This window comes from Oryzias melastigma, linkage group LG22 (genome assembly GCF_002922805.2).
Source record: "Oryzias melastigma strain HK-1 linkage group LG22, ASM292280v2, whole genome shotgun sequence".
Lineage (NCBI taxonomy): Eukaryota > Metazoa > Chordata > Actinopteri > Beloniformes > Adrianichthyidae > Oryzias > Oryzias melastigma.
This window is the reverse complement of record NC_050533.1, coordinates 25,179,370-25,199,689: the sequence shown is the minus strand read 5'-3', so window position 1 is coordinate 25,199,689 and position 20,320 is coordinate 25,179,370. Positions and strand designations below refer to the sequence as shown.

The 20,320-nt window shown below is 39.5% G+C and overlaps 1 protein-coding gene across 1 annotated transcript; it reads left to right on the top strand.

Annotated features, from left to right (window-relative positions):
- Positions 1-14,775: 14,775 nt before the first annotated feature.
- On the top strand, positions 14,776-19,368 carry LOC112146738. Its single transcript, XM_024272720.2, has 3 exons — positions 14,776-14,910; positions 15,033-15,872; positions 18,000-19,368. The coding sequence occupies exons 1-3, from the start codon at positions 14,901-14,903 to the stop codon at positions 18,710-18,712; spliced, it is 1,563 nt and encodes a 520-aa protein (XP_024128488.1). The 5' UTR covers positions 14,776-14,900; the 3' UTR covers positions 18,713-19,368.
- The last annotated feature ends 952 nt before the right edge of the window (positions 19,369-20,320 follow it).

Here is a 20,320-nt window from a genome sequence, read left to right as displayed (position 1 = left end):
TAAAAAGAAACAAAACATCAGCATCATCAGTCAGCAAAATCACCCCCATTTATTTGATCTAACGAAGATTTCCCATTTAGTTTTTTAGACATTGAAGGTATTTTAGCAACTTTTTTGTTGTTTTAATTTTTCTTTGCTCTACATCTTTCCAAGCCTTTCAAAAAATCATCAGAGCTGGGAGTTATGTCTCATTAGGAGCTAGGATCTGGAAATAAGGAAATTATCATTAAAGTCCGAATGCTTTTGCTCCAAACCCCTAACAATAGAAAACCTTGATTTAAGACAAAAAATAATAATTAAATGTAACAGAAAAGTTTGGTTCAGTTATAAGGATGTTATTTTAAAGTTTAATAAATCTTGAAAAGTTTGACTGGTATATTCATTGTTGTGGTTTTGGAAACAAAACAGTAGATTTTATGTTGTATGAGTAATTTCCAGTTTTAGATTTTATGAGGATTTATTAACATGAACCAACTTTTTCTAGGATTCTCATTTTGTTCACATTTTCTTAATATTACAATAGTTTTTTGTCACTGTAATAAAAATGAACCACAAGTCGGTTTATAAAAACTCATGAAACCCAAAGACTTTAAAAACACTTCGGGTTGAATTCATTCTATGTAAGAGTTTTTTTTTTCTTTTTCTTAATTGTTCTTTAAATGTTTGTGTAGATCTTCTTGTTTCTAAATGTTAATATAAGATATCTTAAAGTCATTTTAAATAAATAATTTATTAAAGACAACTTAGTTTAGTGTCCTTTTCCATATCTCTTTTTATGTAGTTTGTTTTTGTTTGACTTATTTTTCTCCTGTTTTATGAAAACATGAAAATCGTCTGCATCCGGAGGACGTGCGGTGTTGTCGGTGGTGAAGCGTTCTTCTTTGCAGGTTTGAGAGTTCGGGGTGGTTCAGGTTCGGCATGCGACTGCACGGTAAAAGTACCATCCCAACTTCTGTATCACAGAGTGGATTCCTGTTCTTCATTTTCTTTCTAGCGCCTACTATTAATATCCTTAACAACTGTGTGCCTTTTCTTTTCAGCTTTCTTACAAATGACGCCCTGCTCTCACCAAGCTCCTCTCTTAAGTCCTTTTGCGTATTTTTTTAAAAGTGTCTTGCCTCTCTGAATGAGCTCCTGCTTTTGTTTTCAGTCTCCTTAGTAACTCAGGCTTTGCTTACTGAGAAACCATCTCATCTTCCTGGTAATGTTGTCTTTGCAGAAATTAATGTCATCTAAAACAGGCGTCTTCACTGTAGTGATGAGTGGCTGTCACATGCAGTGTTTTCAAAGGATCATGGGGCTCTACACCACTACAACAACAACACACACGAACCTTCTCTATAGGTAACATGGCTAAAAGTCACAGTTTAGAATTAGATCTGCTCTAAAAGAGGGACACCAACCATTTTAACCATCGCAGTGATTCTACTTCTCTGTTCTTCTTGCTCTCATAATAACTAAAATAAAGAGAAGTCAAAGTTTTTCTAACCGAGTCTCTCAGAGAAACACATAATAGTTCATTCATGATTTTCCTGCCTGCTGTCAGAGCTCCAGGCTTGCCAGTCTTATTTGCCACAAATCTGGCATTCCCCTCGATGATGGAGAGAAGAAATGGCTTAACATTCCTCCTTTTTCTCGGGACTTTGCTTCTCCTCTGTTTCCTCGACTCTTCCTTTTTAAGCTGTCGGGGCTTTTGGGGTGTTTTCAGAATATTAGTTCGACTTTTGAGAGCTAAACCAGCTATTCCTCATTTAGGTTGATTCTCGCCTGTCATGGTTGCTCATCACAACGTCTCTCTAAAAATCCCACAAAATACTTGAAGGAATCACTGAAGCTTTATGGGATCCCACTCAGTGTTGGAGGAGTTTTTCAGAACCAATTGAGACATTTTTAAATGTCGTGACAGCTGTGACACCTACAATGTGTCAATGGTAAGAGGTGCACCTTCTCTAAATGTCTTCCCCTCTAGGAAAAGCAGAGGTGACACTTTGAAATCTTACCAGTGCTCCAAGCAGGAAGCCAGAGGGTTGACACGTGCAGTGACAGCACCAAAAACAAACGAGCGTGGACTTCTGGGTCAGCGGGGAAGGACTGCATCCAGGACATCGGTGTAAAAAACATTTGGATCAAAGGTTTCTGCCTGATGGGATTAACACTCTATCCAAACTGATGATGAAATCTGGTAATGATCAGTTTCGTACTTAGGCTGTATTATGTTTGGGATGATAAACTTCCAGTTTTTTAAGGGACATTTTTGTCCAGCTGAGAGCAGCAACAGGCAGGGTTTGTTTTTGTGCTTCTCTGGCTCTGCAGGAAGTTAGAAAAATACTGACAGAGGTGCAAAGCTGAGAAGCTGTCAGGCTCATACACCACCCACCCATGTGTGTAATGATGGAGACATTTGTATTACATCTGTGGCTTCCACCCTCTGTGAGAATGCATTTATGCCGAATTCTTTCCTTTAGCAGTTGAGGAAAATGGCAAAGTTTCTCCTAACGGGCAGTCCAGTGGTAATGGTGGCGACAAACTCTTAACTGTTTGTTTTCTGGAATATTATACCAAGATAGAAGAAATTAAACCATGAAAACCATTTTAAATGTACGACAATGCTCACCACACCTTCATAAGAAGCAGGTGGACCTTCGGACGTCATGGAGGAGAAGAGAAGCTGCAAGAATTCCACACAGACCCAGTGAAGAACCGCACATAACAAACTAACATTTCTGAGAAATGCTTATGCTTTTGAAATTGTGTGCACAAATCTTTCTTTGACAAACTTCTGAACACCCAAGCAGGACACATGAAAGCAGCATGCAGAAGTTCTCCCAGTACACTGGATCATACAGGTCAATGTTTCTGGTGGGAACTTGGGACAAAACGATGCAGCCACACGGAGAGCGGGAAAAAAAAAGAGTTTCCCCAAATACATAGGTTGAAAAAACATTTGAAGCAACGAGAAGAGGCTTTCAAACGTGTGAATGAGTGTTACCCTCTCCAGGTGAGGAGAGCAGACTGCTGGAGAAAATGTGAAGCACAATCTGCTGTCAGAAAACTGTCTTCTGGGTTTGTTTGCCTTAAGAATTGGAGCTGGTTTTGAACACATACTGAAAAGCATAAAGCATGACCCTGAGCGTGTGATGCGTCCAGCCTTACTCTGGGCTTAATCAGACAGTTTGACATCAGATTCACTTGTATGGCAGACATACACAGTTGTCAGTGAAGCATTGTCATTCATTTGGGTTGGGGTCTAAATTTTCGCCCCACACATACCAGACGGACAGCAGGTGCAGTGAGGAACAAGTGCAGTCAGGAAGATGTAGCAGCTGTCTGAGGACACAGTGCCATCTACAGGACCATGGAGAACAAAACAAGAGGAAAACAGTAAGAGATGACTAACAAATTCACCCAACACAGAAAAAACAAACTATTTTTAGATTTCTCCCTTTCTCTGTGAACTGTGACCTGCAGACTCATAGCTTATTAGATAAATCACATTTATTTTGTGGATTCAATGAGTAATCTATTTTAATAAGACCTCAATCTAATTCAGTTAAGTCAATATTGTGCTTCTGTTTTGAATGTTGATGCTCCAATAGACCGTTGCTGTTTCCCCGAAAGTCATCAGGGAAGCCTTAAAGAAAAGGATTAGAATAACAGCAGGATGCCATGAAGGCCAAACATTTCCTTATATCTGTTTTTATATACATTTATATATATATATATATACATTTATATATATATATATATATATATACATATATATATACACATACATATGTTAAATACATAGTGCTAGAACAAGCAAGCTAGATAAAGCTAATTTAATTTGGTAACTTTGTAAATAAAAAGGCCACAAATCAGATATTTTAAAGTCAAAACATTGTCTATAAATTATGTGTTATTATAGGTTGTACTGATAAGTGTGGGACTAAGATAATTAAGCATTACTTTAAGTGTTAATTTGTTGTTATTATTGCATCTGTGAATTTACTGGATTTTGTTATTTAAACGAAACAGTTTTATAAATGCTCAATCTCTTCTATGTATTCAGATGAAGAGGGTTTAAGGCAGGGGTCAGCACGTCTATGACATGAAGTGCCAATTTGAAATGTTCTCCTTAACCACTGTGCCATTATGTCTCAAATGTTTTTTAATTCACAAACAACAGGTCAAATAGCCTTTTTAAACATATGTTGTCATTAACTTGAAAAAGTGCTTTTATAAGAAACCTGCACAAAGAAAATAGATGAAATTGTATTACTGCTACGTTTGTTTGATATCAAAATTACTGCATTTGTGGTTTGTCATATCGACAGCAATAAGGTTGGATACATCAGAACAATTAATTTTAAAACCCTTGAAAAAAAATGTGTTTTTGTATTTTTCATCTTTTGTTACATTATTAGACAGTCTGAGTAACTGAATGGAAGTTCATTCTGCAATGATGTTTTATTGCATGTAAAATTAAATGTTTCTACTTTTTGTAAGTTTGCTAATTATATTAATATAAATTTTCTGCAACTGGACAGCATCTTTCTTCATTTTCAGCCCCAGTAAATGGAGCAATGATCATCTTTAACATGAATTTTAAACGTTTTCACATTTCATATTGACAGAACAGAAAGAAAGTCTGAGTATAATCTGACTTTGTTTGGTTATTGGTCAACAACATGAACTTTTCAATCAATCAATCTTTATTATTAAGAGCACTTTTTATGCGTTGAAGCTCAAAAATCAAAAGCAAACAACAACAAAAAAAAGTACAAAAAAACAAAACAAAGCAAGTCCTGGTACAAAAGATTTCTATGTGGAAACATAGCTTCATTAATGTCAGCGACGCCAAAGTGGGAACAAAACAAAACAAAAAACAGCTGTGCAGTCATAAACTTCAACCTGTGTCATCCCGTACAGCAGCGGCTCCTCTTCAGTTCTAACAATCCCTGCAGGTTCCTGTCATGCTGAGGACCTGATGAGCCTTACATTTAAATGTAAGTAATGCTTTGTTGTTTTAGCATGACGTTTGTAAAGTTATAAACCAATGTTGTTGTGCATTTCCGAGCGCTAGCAGCTGAGTAAAAGAAGTGTGGTCTTATCGTCCTGAATGACTGCCCCACATTGTGGTAGCTTTGTCTGATGCTGTGTTGTGTTGCTGTCTAGCGAACTCTTTAATCAGAACGGACAACAGGGTCGACAGACTCGGTTCTTTAGATCAACAAGCACTCACTGGTTTAATCTCCAACTCCATCAAGTCTGACATGACAAGAGCGTCTTCTATTGGCTGTCAGTGGTATTACAGTACACCACACATGCTGGTCAAGCTCACATGCTTCTTGGCAATGAAAGACATAGTTTCCCAAATAGCAAATGACATGGTATAGCTTATTCCCTAATAAATGTATTTTTAATGCATTTTTGGCACTTGACAACCTCTTCAATACAAGTTTTTTATGTTCAGACATTTATTATAAATGGGATGGAATTATAATTTATTTTCTTTGAATGTGTTTTAAGTTGTTGAAGCTGAATTTGCAGAAAAGACAAGTATGGAAAGCAAAGTGAAAACAAATATTTTTAGTCCAAACTAAACCATAGAATCTTCACAGAGGCTCAACAACACTTTTACAGAAACACCTAAAACCTTTGGATGAAGTTTTGCTTTTTGATTAAGCTCTACTGTACACAGCCCCGGCCCTGCGCTGCATGGCTCCCTACCCGAAACTGGATTTTTGGCCCCCCGCCCTCAAGGGCCACATACACACACACACAAACACCGGACAAAAAAAGAAGTATCACAGGTGCCTAGGATATGTTGAAATAAGTATTCATTTATCTTAATTGTCATGGTATAAATAATAACCATGCACCTAAAAAAATTAAGAATAATAAAATTTCACCCCGACCTTTGCAATGTCAGACAGCCGTGTTAACCGCTGTACCAACATTTGATACAGTTCCTCGAGCATGGTAGATTTTTTGACAGGCATCTTAGGGACCCTACCATGATTTTCTTAAGCCTTTCAGAGTTAACTGTTATCTGTATATTAGATCATATATTACCTTTGGATCAGTAAAAAACAAATTATTTATGAAATAATAGTTATATTTTGTGAGTTTTTTCATACCTGGGAGTAAAACGACTCAATTTCTGAAGCCCCGCCTTCCACTGTGTGTGGCTGCACTGCCAGTGCAGTCCATTTCATGACGTCGCCCTAGAGTCTGTGGCAGCATGTCTGCATAGCTTCCACGAAAAGAATCCAAACTTCTTTCCAAGATGGATGCACCGCGATATATCTGCCTTTAGTAGGCCAGGGGCCCGTTCCAAGAAGCAGGTTCAACAAATTTAGAGTTCAAACCTGAACTTGGAGTCACTGGACTCAAAATTCTCAAACTCAGGGTTTTCGGTTCCAGAACAGCTGAAAATGTTTGATTCAATCAACTTGAAGTTGTCAGAACCAGAATCAGGTGCGAGCGTCGCGACCATTAAAAGCCCTGATCAATGGAGCAAAGACAGCACGATTCACCATGGCAACGGGAGCAAACGCCTGAGTTACGTACTTCCGGTGGCGGAAATTGATAAGTTCCTTCAAGCATATGCGACTATAGGAGAACATTTTCATCAAGAAAAGCAACACAGCTGCAGCGGTAGAACAGAGAGAAAATATCTGCAGTTATTTGAATCATTTCTAATAATGAATAAATAATGTCAGGAAGGTTATTTTGTCTCTTGTTGAGTAAGGAATGGTTTTTGATCTGTTAATAATTTAACCAGTAATCTCTGTAATTGACCAGTTTTGGTAACCCCCCCCCAACCTACACACACAGATATCACTGCACGCTAAAAAGAAACTGTAGCTGCCTGGCATATGTTAAAGAAGTATTTATTTAATTTTAATTCTCAAGACTTAAAAAGTATTCGCCAAATTCTTTTTTTAAGCATAAAAACAATATCCGCGGTCGGGAATCAAACTCGCAAACTCCGCATAGGGAAGCCGCGTTACTGACAACTGAGCTAATATTTGACACTAGACAACAACAGTGGATGAGTTTAAAACCTTTCCCGGTGTTTGACATTCAATAATTTCAATTGTTAAGGGTTTAAAATAAGGAAAAGAAAACGGTATTTTTTAATAGCGAGTCCCTGGAAAAACTCACTATTTATAATATCTCTGAAATAAAAATGAATCAGGAAACTGCAGTCAGTCGACTCGTGTCCTCCAAATCCTCTACCGACGTAAATAACATTTCCTCTGGATTAATCAGCCTCCTCTCTACATGATCCTCTATGAATGAACGTGTCATTTTCGTTTCTACGTGGTGAAAACGTGACGTCTCTAATGTGAATATTCTCTAAATGTTAATGAGGAACTCATATTTGATCATCTTTCACTTTAAAAAGGGGCGGAGACCTCAGAGAACTCCAAGTTTCCTGAAGAAAACCTGCTACCGACCAGGTTATGCTCACAGAGTCAGTTACCATAGTGATTGATTCTGGGTTCAGCTTAATCTGCTTCTTGGAACGGGCTTGGTTTCACCCACTTTCACTGGTTTGAGTTATCTCTCTTTCTGGAACCGAAAACTCAGAGTTTGGCTGAATTTGGAGTTCAGGAACTCAGATTTCCAACAAAACCTGCTTCTTGGAACGGGCCCCAGGCCATCGCTTCAGTGCTTCATAACACAAACACATGCTTCTGCATGGCTGTGCCAGACGAGGGGGTTCTTAAAGGAGCAATGCGACTAAAATAACAAACACCTGTTTGAGCTGGAATTTATTGAAGTCAGGACACAACTGAAGATATACGGTATTCTGCATCTAAAATGAAAGTTTTTTGCTGATCACCACTGGCTCTGTGGGGAAATTGAGTGTTGTGTTAGTCTGGGGGCGGAGCTGTCAGAGCAGACTCTTCCTGGAGGGAGCTGTTGACATTTCCAATCGTTCGTTTTCGTGGATATGGGAGGAGCTGCTGCAGACAGTGCAGGTTTTTAGAGGATTACTCTTAAAAGCATGAACAGATCATCAGATTTGGGGCTATTTATATTGAGGAATGAACAGTAAAGCATTTAAAACCTCAGAAAAGTAGAATTTTCATGGTAGGGCCCCTTTGTCAAGGGTTTAAAAAGAGGGGAAAAAAGATATCTCCAAGTAAATTAATGTAAATAAATCTGACAAACCTCTGCTTTGAGTCTGTTTTTTTCCTCCTCTTCCTTCCTTTTTTGACCTTAAAGCTGTCCCCGAGGGCATGTTTTGCTGCTTTTTCTTCCTTAAAGTTTTAAAGAAGCAACTCCCTCCTTGTTTCGACAGGGGCTGCGTCAGACAAGGAGGGGCACAGCACCAGACAAAATTATTGATTATGTTAAACTTTTGAGTTATTTTATTTATGGTTTTAACATTACTTTTTTAAAAGTTTACATGCAATGAGTGGTGTGTTAAACTGTAAAAACAAAACAAAAAAATCATAACAACTTGGCGCCCCCTCCAGTAAATGGCGCCCTAGGCATCCGCCTAGCTTGCCTATGCCAACTGTGCCTGATTGCACAGTTGTCTATGAAAAGGCTGAGATAAATCACGTTAAAATCACATGACAAGGTGTCAAAATCTTAAATAAGTGGTTAGTCCTGAGTGAACAGAAAACAAAAAGGAAAGCCTCACCATCAGTTTTGACAGAATGGGAAAAAAGTAGAGTGCAGCCCTCGAGGATAAAAAATAGAAACATTTGAGCTTGAATTATGTTCTTTATGTGAATTGCGCCACATACTCAAAACGTTTTGTGTCTTCTATAACAAATACCTCTGAGATGAAGGTGTTTTTGTAAAATGCATTTTAAACCCATAATGCACGACAGAATATTTGGCAATCCAGTTAATCTTCGTTACAGATGCTTTAGATTATATTGTTGTTCTTTACGGTTTGACCTCCTCTTGTGGTGATGCATTTAAAATGATAAAAGAATTATCTATTATTTTTCCACAAAATCCCATCAACAGTATAGTTGGGATGGCGGGTTTGGTGGAGCCTGCCCAGGCCGACTTTGGGCACAGGTGTAGTACACCCAGGATAGAGTTGGAAACAAAGAGTTTCTACGGATTCATTTTAATTCTACAACAAATGAACAGCGGCTGCTGGATCAAAATTCCCTCAGCAGATGGTGCTGCTGCCTCTTCAGAATGGAATTCCACATTTATTGCTTTTGTTGAAATTGGAAGAGTTTTTCTGATGTGTTTTTAGGTATTCTCGCTGTGCCAAGTATTTGGGCTGACGCATATTACTCAGATGGGAGTAGAGAGATTTGACACTGTAGTATTTCAGAGGCACAGACTCCTGACCTCAGAGCTGCACGCAGTCATCCTGTCTTTTAGCAGCTGCTCTTTCTCAACGTAGGGTTGACTGCAAAGCTCTAGCGTGGGGTTGCAGGTCCAAAGACTGTGAAGCAGAGCTGAAACAGTATTTCTATTTCTGTAGAGGAAGGAGAAAATGGTTGATAGTTTTCAATAAATTTATGAAACATTAAGAAGATGTTATCATGTTTCCTACTGAGTTGTTTGTAACTTGTGTTGGACAGACGTTACTGAAAGTATCATGAGGTTGTAGCTTCAGACACACATTCTGTATTTCAGCATTTGTGGGTCTTTTACCCCTCCAGTGTGGCTCTTTGGTTAAAATAAAATGCTTGAAAAATATTAAACATTAAGAATTTAAAAAAAAAAAAATGAACTTAAACTTTATTAAACTCACTCACAAAGAGTTGAAGGACAGTATGAATCATTCAACGAGGATCCATCAACAGTAGCTGTAATTCTCCATCAATCCTTTGTAATTTATCAACGTCATACTGACACATTTGGAATTAATTAGAGCTTCATTTATCACAGAAAATCAATGTATTGTCAGTAAGCACAACCAGAATTAAAGCTATGTTAAATTATAATCCACTTTATTATAAAGCAGATGTTCTATTTTTGAACAAATTTAAGGATTTAATTTGTTCCTCATGGTTTCAATATATGGTATGAGTCACTGCATTAGCTCTGATTTAGTTTTTGTTGGTTATATTTATGAATTTGTGGCTGAAATGCACCAGAAACAGTAAATAAACAGTTTTTTAAAAAAAAATCAATGATGACTTTACACTTCCTACTACAGCCGTAGTGCAGTGGTAGGATGGTCGACTCCTGATCAGAAGTGAGCGGGTTCAACTCCTGCCTTGCCCGCCCATGTGTCAAAGTGTTCTTGGGCAAGACACTGAGCCCCAAATTGCCTCGGTTGGCGCCAGTGTTTGGCAGTGGAGCCGCCACCAGTGTGTGAATGTGTGTGCGAATCATAGACTGTATATAAGTATACAGAGCAAGCCCCCCTACTTCTGTTCCATATAGGAAGTACCACTGGGTTGCAAAAAGGCCAAAGTCCCATTGACTTACATTGAGAAACAGACAGTTATTTCTCAGTCATTTTATATGTCAGAATAATCATTCTTCCTCTGCTGCTTTCTGCTTAACTTCTTTTTTCTAATCCTAATTTTTTTTAAAGATTTTTTTTCATTATCACAAGTTATTAGAGTTATAAATTGACCAATCAGATGGCTCAATAAGCGTTTGTGGGTCTGACGTCGACCGTCTGGGGGGTTTGATTGACAGATGACGGGTAGCCAATGGGAGCAGACTTCATCAATGGCTCCGTGAAGACCTTTTAACACCTACTTTACAATTCAACAATGTACCAATCATTGTCATACTGTTGTTTTCCTCAATGGAATGTACCGATGCAGCAGTTTGAAACAACAAGAGGAGCATGCTGTCGACATTTTTAGATGAGGATTTACTCTGTAGAAATAGATTTCACTCTGAGGTTATGTGCTTTGGACTTTATTGTTTGTTTAACGTTCGTTTTTCTTTCTTTCACTGTTTTGATTGTAGCTTATAAATTATAAGTTGCGTATATGCGCATAAAACCACCAACCAAAGTTTCATCTTCTTCACTTTTCCAGCTTCAGCCTGAATTAGACGCAGACGTCTGAGGAGCGCGAGACAGACTTGGACCTGGTTGTATTTTCAAACAGATAAAAAGATCCAGCTGTTCACTTGTTAGGATGGTTATTTATTTTAAATACTGCTGAACGCGCTTCTCACGTGCATCTGATCAGACTGACAGATGGCGTGAGGGGGACACGCGCAGTTCGGGCACGGCGTCACCCAAATGCTCCTTTTATCTCGACAAAAAGGAATAAATGTAAGTAAATCCAAAAGGACCGCTGACAGAATCAAATGTTGGAATGGTTCTCCCTCAAAGACTTCAACAATGACTTGTACAATCCTCTCGAGCCGCCGACGCTGCAGTTGGCTTCCGATTCACAGCGAGAGCGTTCCACTGTATTTTTCGAACTCAGACCACCTAAAAACAGGTCCTGTTCGGAAAAATCGGAAGCCAACTTCAGCGTCGTCTCGGGCCGGCGTTATTAAAGTAGAAGCTTTTTACATCCGCGGTCTCGTGTTAGAGGCGTGGAAAGAGGCAGACGGTTGCAATAAACTCACTCCGGATTGGCGACAGTACTTCCTGTAGATTCCATGACTCAGCTATGACTCAGACCAATCGCTGAAGATGGGTTCCAAATGGCGGTATCCGTTTCAGGATGTGATGGTGAAAGCGGCGGCCTACTTTCTCGAGGAGAGGAGGTAATGCATTTCCAATGGGGGACCTCATTGCTCGCTAAGTCCATTATTTTTACAGTCTATGGCGTAAATGGGTGAATGGGTCTGTGACTGTGAAGCGCTTTGGGCCCTCGAAGGAGGGTAGAAAGTGCTATACAAGTATACGCCATTTACCATTTACATTTGCTGATGATCCTATGATATAGGAGGTCTTTTATTTTGAAAGGAAGTCATGCAAAGCTCTGTCAAAGTTCTTTTTTTTTTTTTTTTAAAGCTATTTTCTCTTCATGCTTATGTTTTATTTATGCAAAAAATATAGTTGATTTAAATGTATCATGTCAGTAGCAAAAACATAAATATGAATCAGTATCTTATTTTGCTAAAGGGTGAGTGAAGACTTTGTGGCTCTTACTGGGTTATGGTTGGAGAGAAATCGACCTGAACGGCTCTTTAAGGGTTGAAGGTTGCAAACCCCAAGCTCACATGACTATATATGCAGTTGAAACAACTATATCAGTCGCCTCTTCTAGCTTGGTTCAAGTCTGTAAAATGCTACAACACCTATTTCAGATTAGGAGTTAGAAAAGAAGTTAAAGCTGAATATTATGGAAACCAAGTGTATGTTGGCTTTAGTTAATATTTGCTATGTACAGTATTATAAATCAAATGTGAATCAAGTGTGTCTTTGTTTTTTTATCTATGCATTTTATTATTTCTGTAATGAGTTTGATAAGCCTGTGTGATCGTTATGTTGTATTGTGTAAAATTAGTACTTGAAAAATCTGAATCAAATCAATCAGTATCATTTGATTCAAAGCGCTCCGTCAAAGAAGACCAACAGCTGGATATTTTGCTACCGAACCAGTCAATTGAGCAAGTCAAGGGGTTTAAACTGATGGATATAGTAAATGTTGTACACTACTTTGGCATTTTTCTACCTCCCCTGGCCCAAAGTTTATTACAGTCACAGTCCCATTCACCCATTAACATTCACACACTGGTGGCGGCTTCGCTGCTGAACACTGGCACCAGTCTTCCATCAGAGGCAATGCAGGGTTCAGTGGTTTGCCCAAAGACACTTCGACACATGGGCAGGCAATGTGGAAATCGAACCCGCAATCTTCCGATCAGATGTTGACCGCCCTACCGCTGGTTCTGTAGTCTTTAGTCTCATGTTACCCGGACCACTGGGCTATTGCTTGGCCAAATGCAGCCAAAAAGAGCTTGAAAAACTTCAGATGCAAAACTGACTCTAGGCTATCCTTTTAGGACAACTATCAACTGGATGCATCAAAGTCTGTCAGAGTCTGGCTGTATAAAATCTGAACATTGCAAAGGAAACCCCAGCTTGTTCTCAATTACTGCCCACTTGTAATAGACATGGTTTTAGAACAAGAAGAAACTCTAATGTTACCTTTACTTTTCCTTTGCCACGACTAATGGACTCAAAAAACAGCCAAATGTAGTGCAATTTTCATTGTAATATGCTGCCTCCAGATATAATGGTATTAACCAGTCATTGCAGTTTTAGAGCTAATCTCAAGAAGTCAATAATTCCTAACAAAATTGCATTAAAAAACAGATTTGTCTCTTTTAATTTAGGAATTTCATGCATTATCCTGTTTTTCTTTGTCTGTTTCTTTGAATCTTTATATTTTTGAATAACTAAATACTATGACTATGTTATATATTAATATAATCTTAATTCAAACATCTTTTAATAATGTGCATACCTATTTTTAGAAGTAGTCCCTTGGAAGAATAGTCTTTACATTGGTAAAGAGAGTGTAGCCGAGAGTGTAGTTACAAAAATGTTCTTGGTTCTTTATCAAAAGAATACTTGAGAAAAAAAAGTGTGAAGCATTAACACTACGTTTGAACATTATCTCCAAAAACCATCACTGGTTCATTTCAGTTTCAGCCTAAACTTACTATCTTCATCTTAGTTATGACTTATAGCTTTAAATTTAAAGGTATCATTCTTTTATGGGTTTTGGGTCTTTTCTTTTGGTTTTCCACATGATTAACATTATATTTATCAACCCAAAGATTGGCCTCCCCAAACTGTTAACAGCATAAATTAGTTGTGTTAATCAGGCTGGTTTGACAGTTGATGGTGGAGTCTGGAATCAAACCTGCAGCAGACTGTCTGCATTCAATTCAGTTTTATTTATATAGCCCAATATCACGATGAAATCATCTCAGTGGGCTTACCAGTAATTGTACAAAGACAGACTATAAACATAAGTTGTTTGCTAAACTAAGTTAATCTGGCATCCCTGCCCTTAGACCATCCTTCTCTGTGAGGAAAAACTCCTGCAAAAAAATTGAGGGGGGGAAAGGAGAAACCTCAGGGATGCCCGCATGAAGGAGGGATCCTGTCCCTGGATGGACAGGCGGTGTGCCAGGATTGTCAAATAAGAATTAGCATATCTAACTCTACATGTTTGAATAGTGTAGCAGATGGGCTTCATCCAGATGGGCTGGGGGACAGCTGGGGATGTGAGACGAGCCTGAGGCAACGTCTACTGGCAAGACAGAAACACTAACGAGGCACCTGAAATCTCCCACTCCAAGATGCAACACGAGCCAGTGACGAGGTCCACTACCAGGAAAAGGAGCACAGACGGGACTCCTGGAATCTTTCCTGCTCTCCCTCAGGGGAGTGGGAAAGAAGGACGACACATGAATCACACTGCACCAACAGAGGCATGCAGCATTAATAGAAAAAGATATAATTAATAACTCAACTAAAACAGTGAAATGTTGTATTTTTGCGTCCAGTAGACACATTTAATGTTTCTGACTGTTTCAGCAAAAGTGAAAACAATTCCAGAATCCAGCTCCCTGGTTCTGTTGGAAATGAAATGAAAGAAGTAGAGTGGATTTTCAAGTCAGCCAAAACACTATGTACAGGAATTGCTCTCAAACTTTTTTTCTCATTTATATTAGAATGCACAAGAACAAAAACCAAACAGTTAAACTTGATGTGTTAATATGCACATGTAGCAAAGTTGAGTTTCCCAGAGTAAACTGCACCAGCTTGTGAGGGAAGAATCAGACAGACAGGAAAATCTTGTATGTGTGAGACCGAGCTGAACTACAAGGAAGTGATTTGTTCAGCTTATGGCATGTGCTTCCTTGAAGAAGCCTCAAGAAATTATGCAACCAGGAAATTTTGTTCCTTTTTATAGTTTTGTCAAAAGCCAGAACGTCCACTTTTATCTGTTCACCTACACGGAAGAGGACCTGCAGCAAAAATGTCCCACAGTAAGCTTTCGTCTTTTTAAAAAGAACTTAACTCCAACTTTCTTTTTCTTTTTTATTATCGTCTGTTTAAAATGGAGATTTGTAGGTATGTGCAGTACTAACGTGTCTCTGTTTTTTGTTAGACGGTGAAGCGAACACAAACCACATAATGGCGGTTATCTCTCAGGTGGAAGAGTGGTCATCTCTAAAATCTCTGCTCCAGACAAGCTGCCAGGATGAAGGTCATCAGGTAACCTGCAGTTCTCTGGGAGCTTACCAAGTCTGCAGTGTGACAGTGGAAGATGAGATGATCAGTCTGCACTATGCAGATTTAAAAGAAGACATGTCAGACGAAAGCATATGTCAAGCAGTAGAGACCTGCATCAAGCCCTGCACAAATGGAATCAGCTCCTTTCTGCTGTTAATCCAAGGGGGATGCTACACCAAGAAGGAAAGAAGACTGGTGGAGATCCTGCAGGCACACTTTGGACCTGAGATTTTAAAGTACCTGGTGATTCTGTCGACAGAAGATGGAGAAGTAGTGGACACTCTAGATGACGCTCTGTTGGATTTGATAAATGTGTGCGACGGCAGGTACTGCCGCATCACATCATCTTCTGTGACTGGAGGTCTGCACTCTTTACTTGAGATGGTCAACTGCACACTGAGTGAAAGTGGCGTTGGTGGCTACACTGAAGCCATGCTGGCTGAGGCAAAAAGACGCTGTACAGAGGACTCGGCCATGAAACTGCTCAAACAAAAAGTGGAAGAGGCAGAAAACAAAGAGCAGGAATTCAAAGATTTTGTTCAGATGCAAGAGAACCGCCGAACCAAAGAGATGGAGGAGCTGAAGGCGAAGCATGCACGGGAAAGAAAGAAGGAAGCAGCAGAAAGAAAGAAATATGAAGAAAAGAGAGAGGGTCTTCAGGAGGCGGTGATCAGCCACAAAGCCTCACTGCAGCTCCAAATGACTACCCCTAGTGGTGAGTTCTGCAGTTTGTTTGGCATTCAGAGCATTCAGGCTTTCCCAGGTGTTTCCGGTGAGCAGCAAGACACTTAACCTTTCACGCTTAAACACAAAATCTTGAACATACCGTAACTTTTCAACCGTTAACACAATAATTCCAGTAGATTCAAAAAGAGAAAAGCGGCGTGAGGGAAAAAAAACAACTATGTGTCATTTTTGATCCAGTGATGGAGTCCTTTTGAAAAAAAATAAGATGTTAATGTTCAATGATTATCGTAGATTAGATTCAATCAGATTAGAAATGTTTTATTTCAAGAAAAAATGTTTTACATGCAACACAATCAATCAATAGAGGTTACATCCATGAAGACATGTCAAACACAGGCTCACTAGAAAATAAACGAAAAATTGCCTGTAAGGGAGTGGGAGGAAGTGAACTTATATAATCCCACCCCGGCTCCACCATGACGTTTCCTTTACGTGTATTGTCATTAACCAGTGCCTAACTTAAGATCAGAGATTCAGGTGCTTAAAATCCTCAGGTAAAGATAAATTACTTTGTAAGTAGAAAACAATCGGGAGTTCAAACAGAATATAATTGGGGGTGGAATAATTAATTTTAACAATTCGTTTCATATTATAATTTGTGATTGCTGACACTATTTAAGTCGATATTGGTTAATTTTGAACAATCCAATTGGATCGGAACATTAGAGGGAACATTATAATGGGGCGGCCATGGTGCAGCGGTAGGGCGGTCGACTCCTGATCGGAAGATTGCGGGTTCGACTCCGGCCTTGCCCGCCCATGTGTCAAAGTGTCCTTGGGCAAGATACCTAACCCTGAATTGCCTCTGGTGGGAGGTTGGTGCCAGTGTTCAGCAGTGGAGCCACCACCAGTGTGTGAATGTGTGAATGGGTCTGTGACTGTGAAGCGCTTTGGGTCTTTGAAGGAGGGTAGAAAGCGCCATACAAGTATACGCCAGTTACCATTTATGAGAACATTCTACCACACTGTATGGTCACATGGCAACACTTGGTCATTTCAATATCCATGCAATCAATTCATTGAATTTTAAAATGATTCCATAATGGTAAATGTCGATTCAACTAATACCTTGCATCGGACAGATTGATCAGGCTGGATCATAGAAATAGAAATTGATTCATTAATTAAGTGGTTTAACTGTTACACCCCTAAATATAATCTGTTTTGCTTTAAACTGCTACTCTTGAGGAGTTAAAATGGTAAATGCTGTATACTTGAATAGCGCTTTACTACCTTCCTTGAAGGCCCAAACTGCTTGACAGTCACAGACCCATTCCCCCATTCACACACTGGTGGCTCCACCGCCAAACACTGGCGCCAACCGTCCACCTGAGACAATGTGGGGTTCAATGTCTTCCCCAAGGACACTTCGACACATGGGTGGGCAAGGAGAGAATCTTCCGATCAATAGTCAACTGCTGCACCACGGCTGCCCCATATAAGAAATAGTAAGAAGGATAAACATTAATATTTGCGATCATAGTGATCAGGAAGCTTTGCAACCTTAACTTTTTTGCACTTTCTGAAAATTAACGTCAACTACCATCAGCGGCAGCACCAGAACCTACTGGACTGTGTCCCCTGCTCTTTTTAACTCTATGAGCCAATGACTGAACTAGGACCTTGTTTCACATTTCAAGTGACAATACAATCCTAGCATTACTAAAGGACATCGATTCAGTTTCCTTCTGGCATCTGACCGTCAATCAGTTCACCCGCTGATGTTCTGACAACAGAGAAATGTGGACGAAACAAAAGAAGTAGTATTTCCTGCAGCCTGGTCTGCATCTCATTTCACGATAAAACTGTTATCAGGGTCACTGTAGACAAAAGCTCATTGTTTGATCAACTCATCAGTGACATTCAAGAATGCTCCCAGCAGAACCAGTCCTCCACAGACTTTTTAGCTCCACGGCTTTGGCTTATGTTCTTGAACAGGATTCCATCTGTTGTGTCAGTACACCATTCTTTCCATCTATTTACAATGGTCAAAGGCTGAAAAAAAGTAAAAGTTGTTCTAACTTACACTCTCATGACCTGGTGTTCTGAACCAGCATCCTCCTGAAAGCCCTTACGTTCTGTTTCCTTTCTTTAGATGATGAAACAAAGGCTGCGTCTGTCATCCTGTTGGGCCTCTCTGGCAGTGGGAAGTCATCTGCTCTGAATCTGATTCTAAGCAGAGCGGGTAACCAGTACTCGCTTAACGGGTCCACTCACGAACCAACTCATCCCACCCTGTCCTGTGAAAAGAAGGTTGTGTTTGCAGCAGACAGGAGGCTCATCCTGGTGGACACCCCTGAGCTGTGGGATGAAGATGGAGTTGAAAATCTTGCATTGGTGAAAGACTGCCTGGCCTTGGCTTTACCTGGACCACATGTGTTCCTGCTGGTGCTTCAGGTAGGACGCTTCACCCAGGGAGAGAACAACATGCTTGGATACATGCAGAAGACCTTTGGACGAGAGGTAGCAGAACATTCCATCATCCTGTTCATTAATTCTGAAGAAAATCAGTCCAAACCTCAGCGAGTCGACGACTATGTTGCTGAAGCTCATACAACCCTGCAGGATCTCATCAGAAAATGTGGGAGCCGGTTCCACGGGCTGAACATAACCAACAACCGCAGTGCTTTGAGCTATCCGCAGGTCAGAGAGCTGCTTTTGGGAATCAACAAGCTGGTTGCCTCACATGGAGGGCGACCATTCTTAACGAAGAGATTTTCTCCTCAGGAGCTCCAAGAAAGAAACAAAGTGATTGTGGAGAAGAAAGAGGACATGTTGGAAATAAATCACTTATTAAGAAGTGAATAGTTTCCCATAGATTGCCTAAAAAAGAAGGTTTCTCATTAAAATACCACAAACTGGATCTACAGAGAACCATGAATCAATGTGTTAAGGAAATTAAATACTTTATTACAATTCTAACTGCTGTTTTACTTTTCTTTATGTTTGAATTCTGTGTGAAACAAGTCTGAAGAAGCTACTCTTTAATGCACACAAACAACTTTCCACTTCACTCTGGGAAGTTCTTACTTGTTGTCTTGTGAAAGGAAGTGCACAGGGAATATCTGGAGTGATAGGATTACTCAAAGTGACAACCGTGCAGAAAAGAATGTATCAGTAACCACTGTTGTCTTTGTTTAGAAAAACAGCCTATGGAACGAAAAACATGTGTACCAACCATTTTATTGTGCAAACCTTAGACTCACTTTCCCAACTGTAAACCAGGGCTTCCTGGAAAACTGAATAAAAGAGGTAGTCCTTTACGGGCAGGCATACTGAACGCTGTCTGTCATTGAGCTCTCCTCCAGAGAAATTGCATTCTTGTGTCTTGTCTCGTTTATTAAAACTGTTGTAATTTCAGAGTAACCTTTAACAGTATGCCACATTTCGGTGCTGTGATATCTTATTTGAACTTAAAAGATTAGGACTAAACATAAGTATGTTCAGTCAGATTTGTTTAAATATTTTTTTTCTGTACTGGCCAGGTGACACAATGTTGTAGAAGTCGCAGTAAGAAGGTCCTGGTTCAAATCCCAGCTGGGACCTTTAAGTTTGGAGTGTGCATGTTCTCTAGATGAGTTTTCTTTGGCTAATCTGTCTTCTGGTCTGATCTGAGGTCTAACACACATAGAAATACCACGATCATCCTCCATAAGACATAAAGATCGATGATCCTGCCAGAAAACGTGGAAATAGTGTGAAGTTTAAAGCTGTCATTGACTTTGAATAGATCAGCCTAAACGTTCATTATTGAGAGTAAACTCACTCAGATCTTGTTCAAATGTTTTCTAGAAGTTCTCCTTTATCAGCTGACAGCAATAATTTACTAGTGAAAAGTCACATTCTTGTTTTTCCAGATCTGTTTGTACAATTGTAACACAGCAGTAAACAGACATACCATTCCAATATGGCGGCCAACTTTGCGTAGACAACAAGCTAGCATGTCACCTCTAGTGATATAACTCATTGGTGACAGCAACCACGTCTGCACGTCTGAGAACTAACCAGCGAAGAAAAGTGGTATATACATTAAACCAAATAAAATGACATAAAGCATGATTTCAAAGGTAAAATTCACCTGCTTGCAGCTTATTTCTGTTCAGATGATGAAGCAAAAGTTTGTGTGAAAGAAACAAAGGCCTCAAGTACCCAGTTACCTAGATTGGTTTGATTGCAAGAAGTGTCTTCTATTAATTGTGATATCAATGGTTTTTGGTCTCTGGATGTTTGTTGTGGCAGACAGTTGTGTATCCTGGCTAAGTATAGCTGTTTTCATTCAGTAATTATGTCAGAGGTATTTAAAGGACTAATCATGGTCCCTGATGCTGGGATGTTTTGGTTGTTTCCTGAACGTTATGGTTTCTGGTCTTCCTGTTTCTGAATCCTTGGTGTTTGCACTATAAATGTGTTTCAACT

Excerpts from the sequence above, each read along its gene's own strand:
- LOC112146738 (XM_024272720.2), top strand. Across the intron at positions 15,873-17,999 it reads CCAAATGACTACCCCTAGTG|ATGATGAAACAAAGGCTGCG; the intron begins GTGAGTTCTGCA and ends TCCTTTCTTTAG.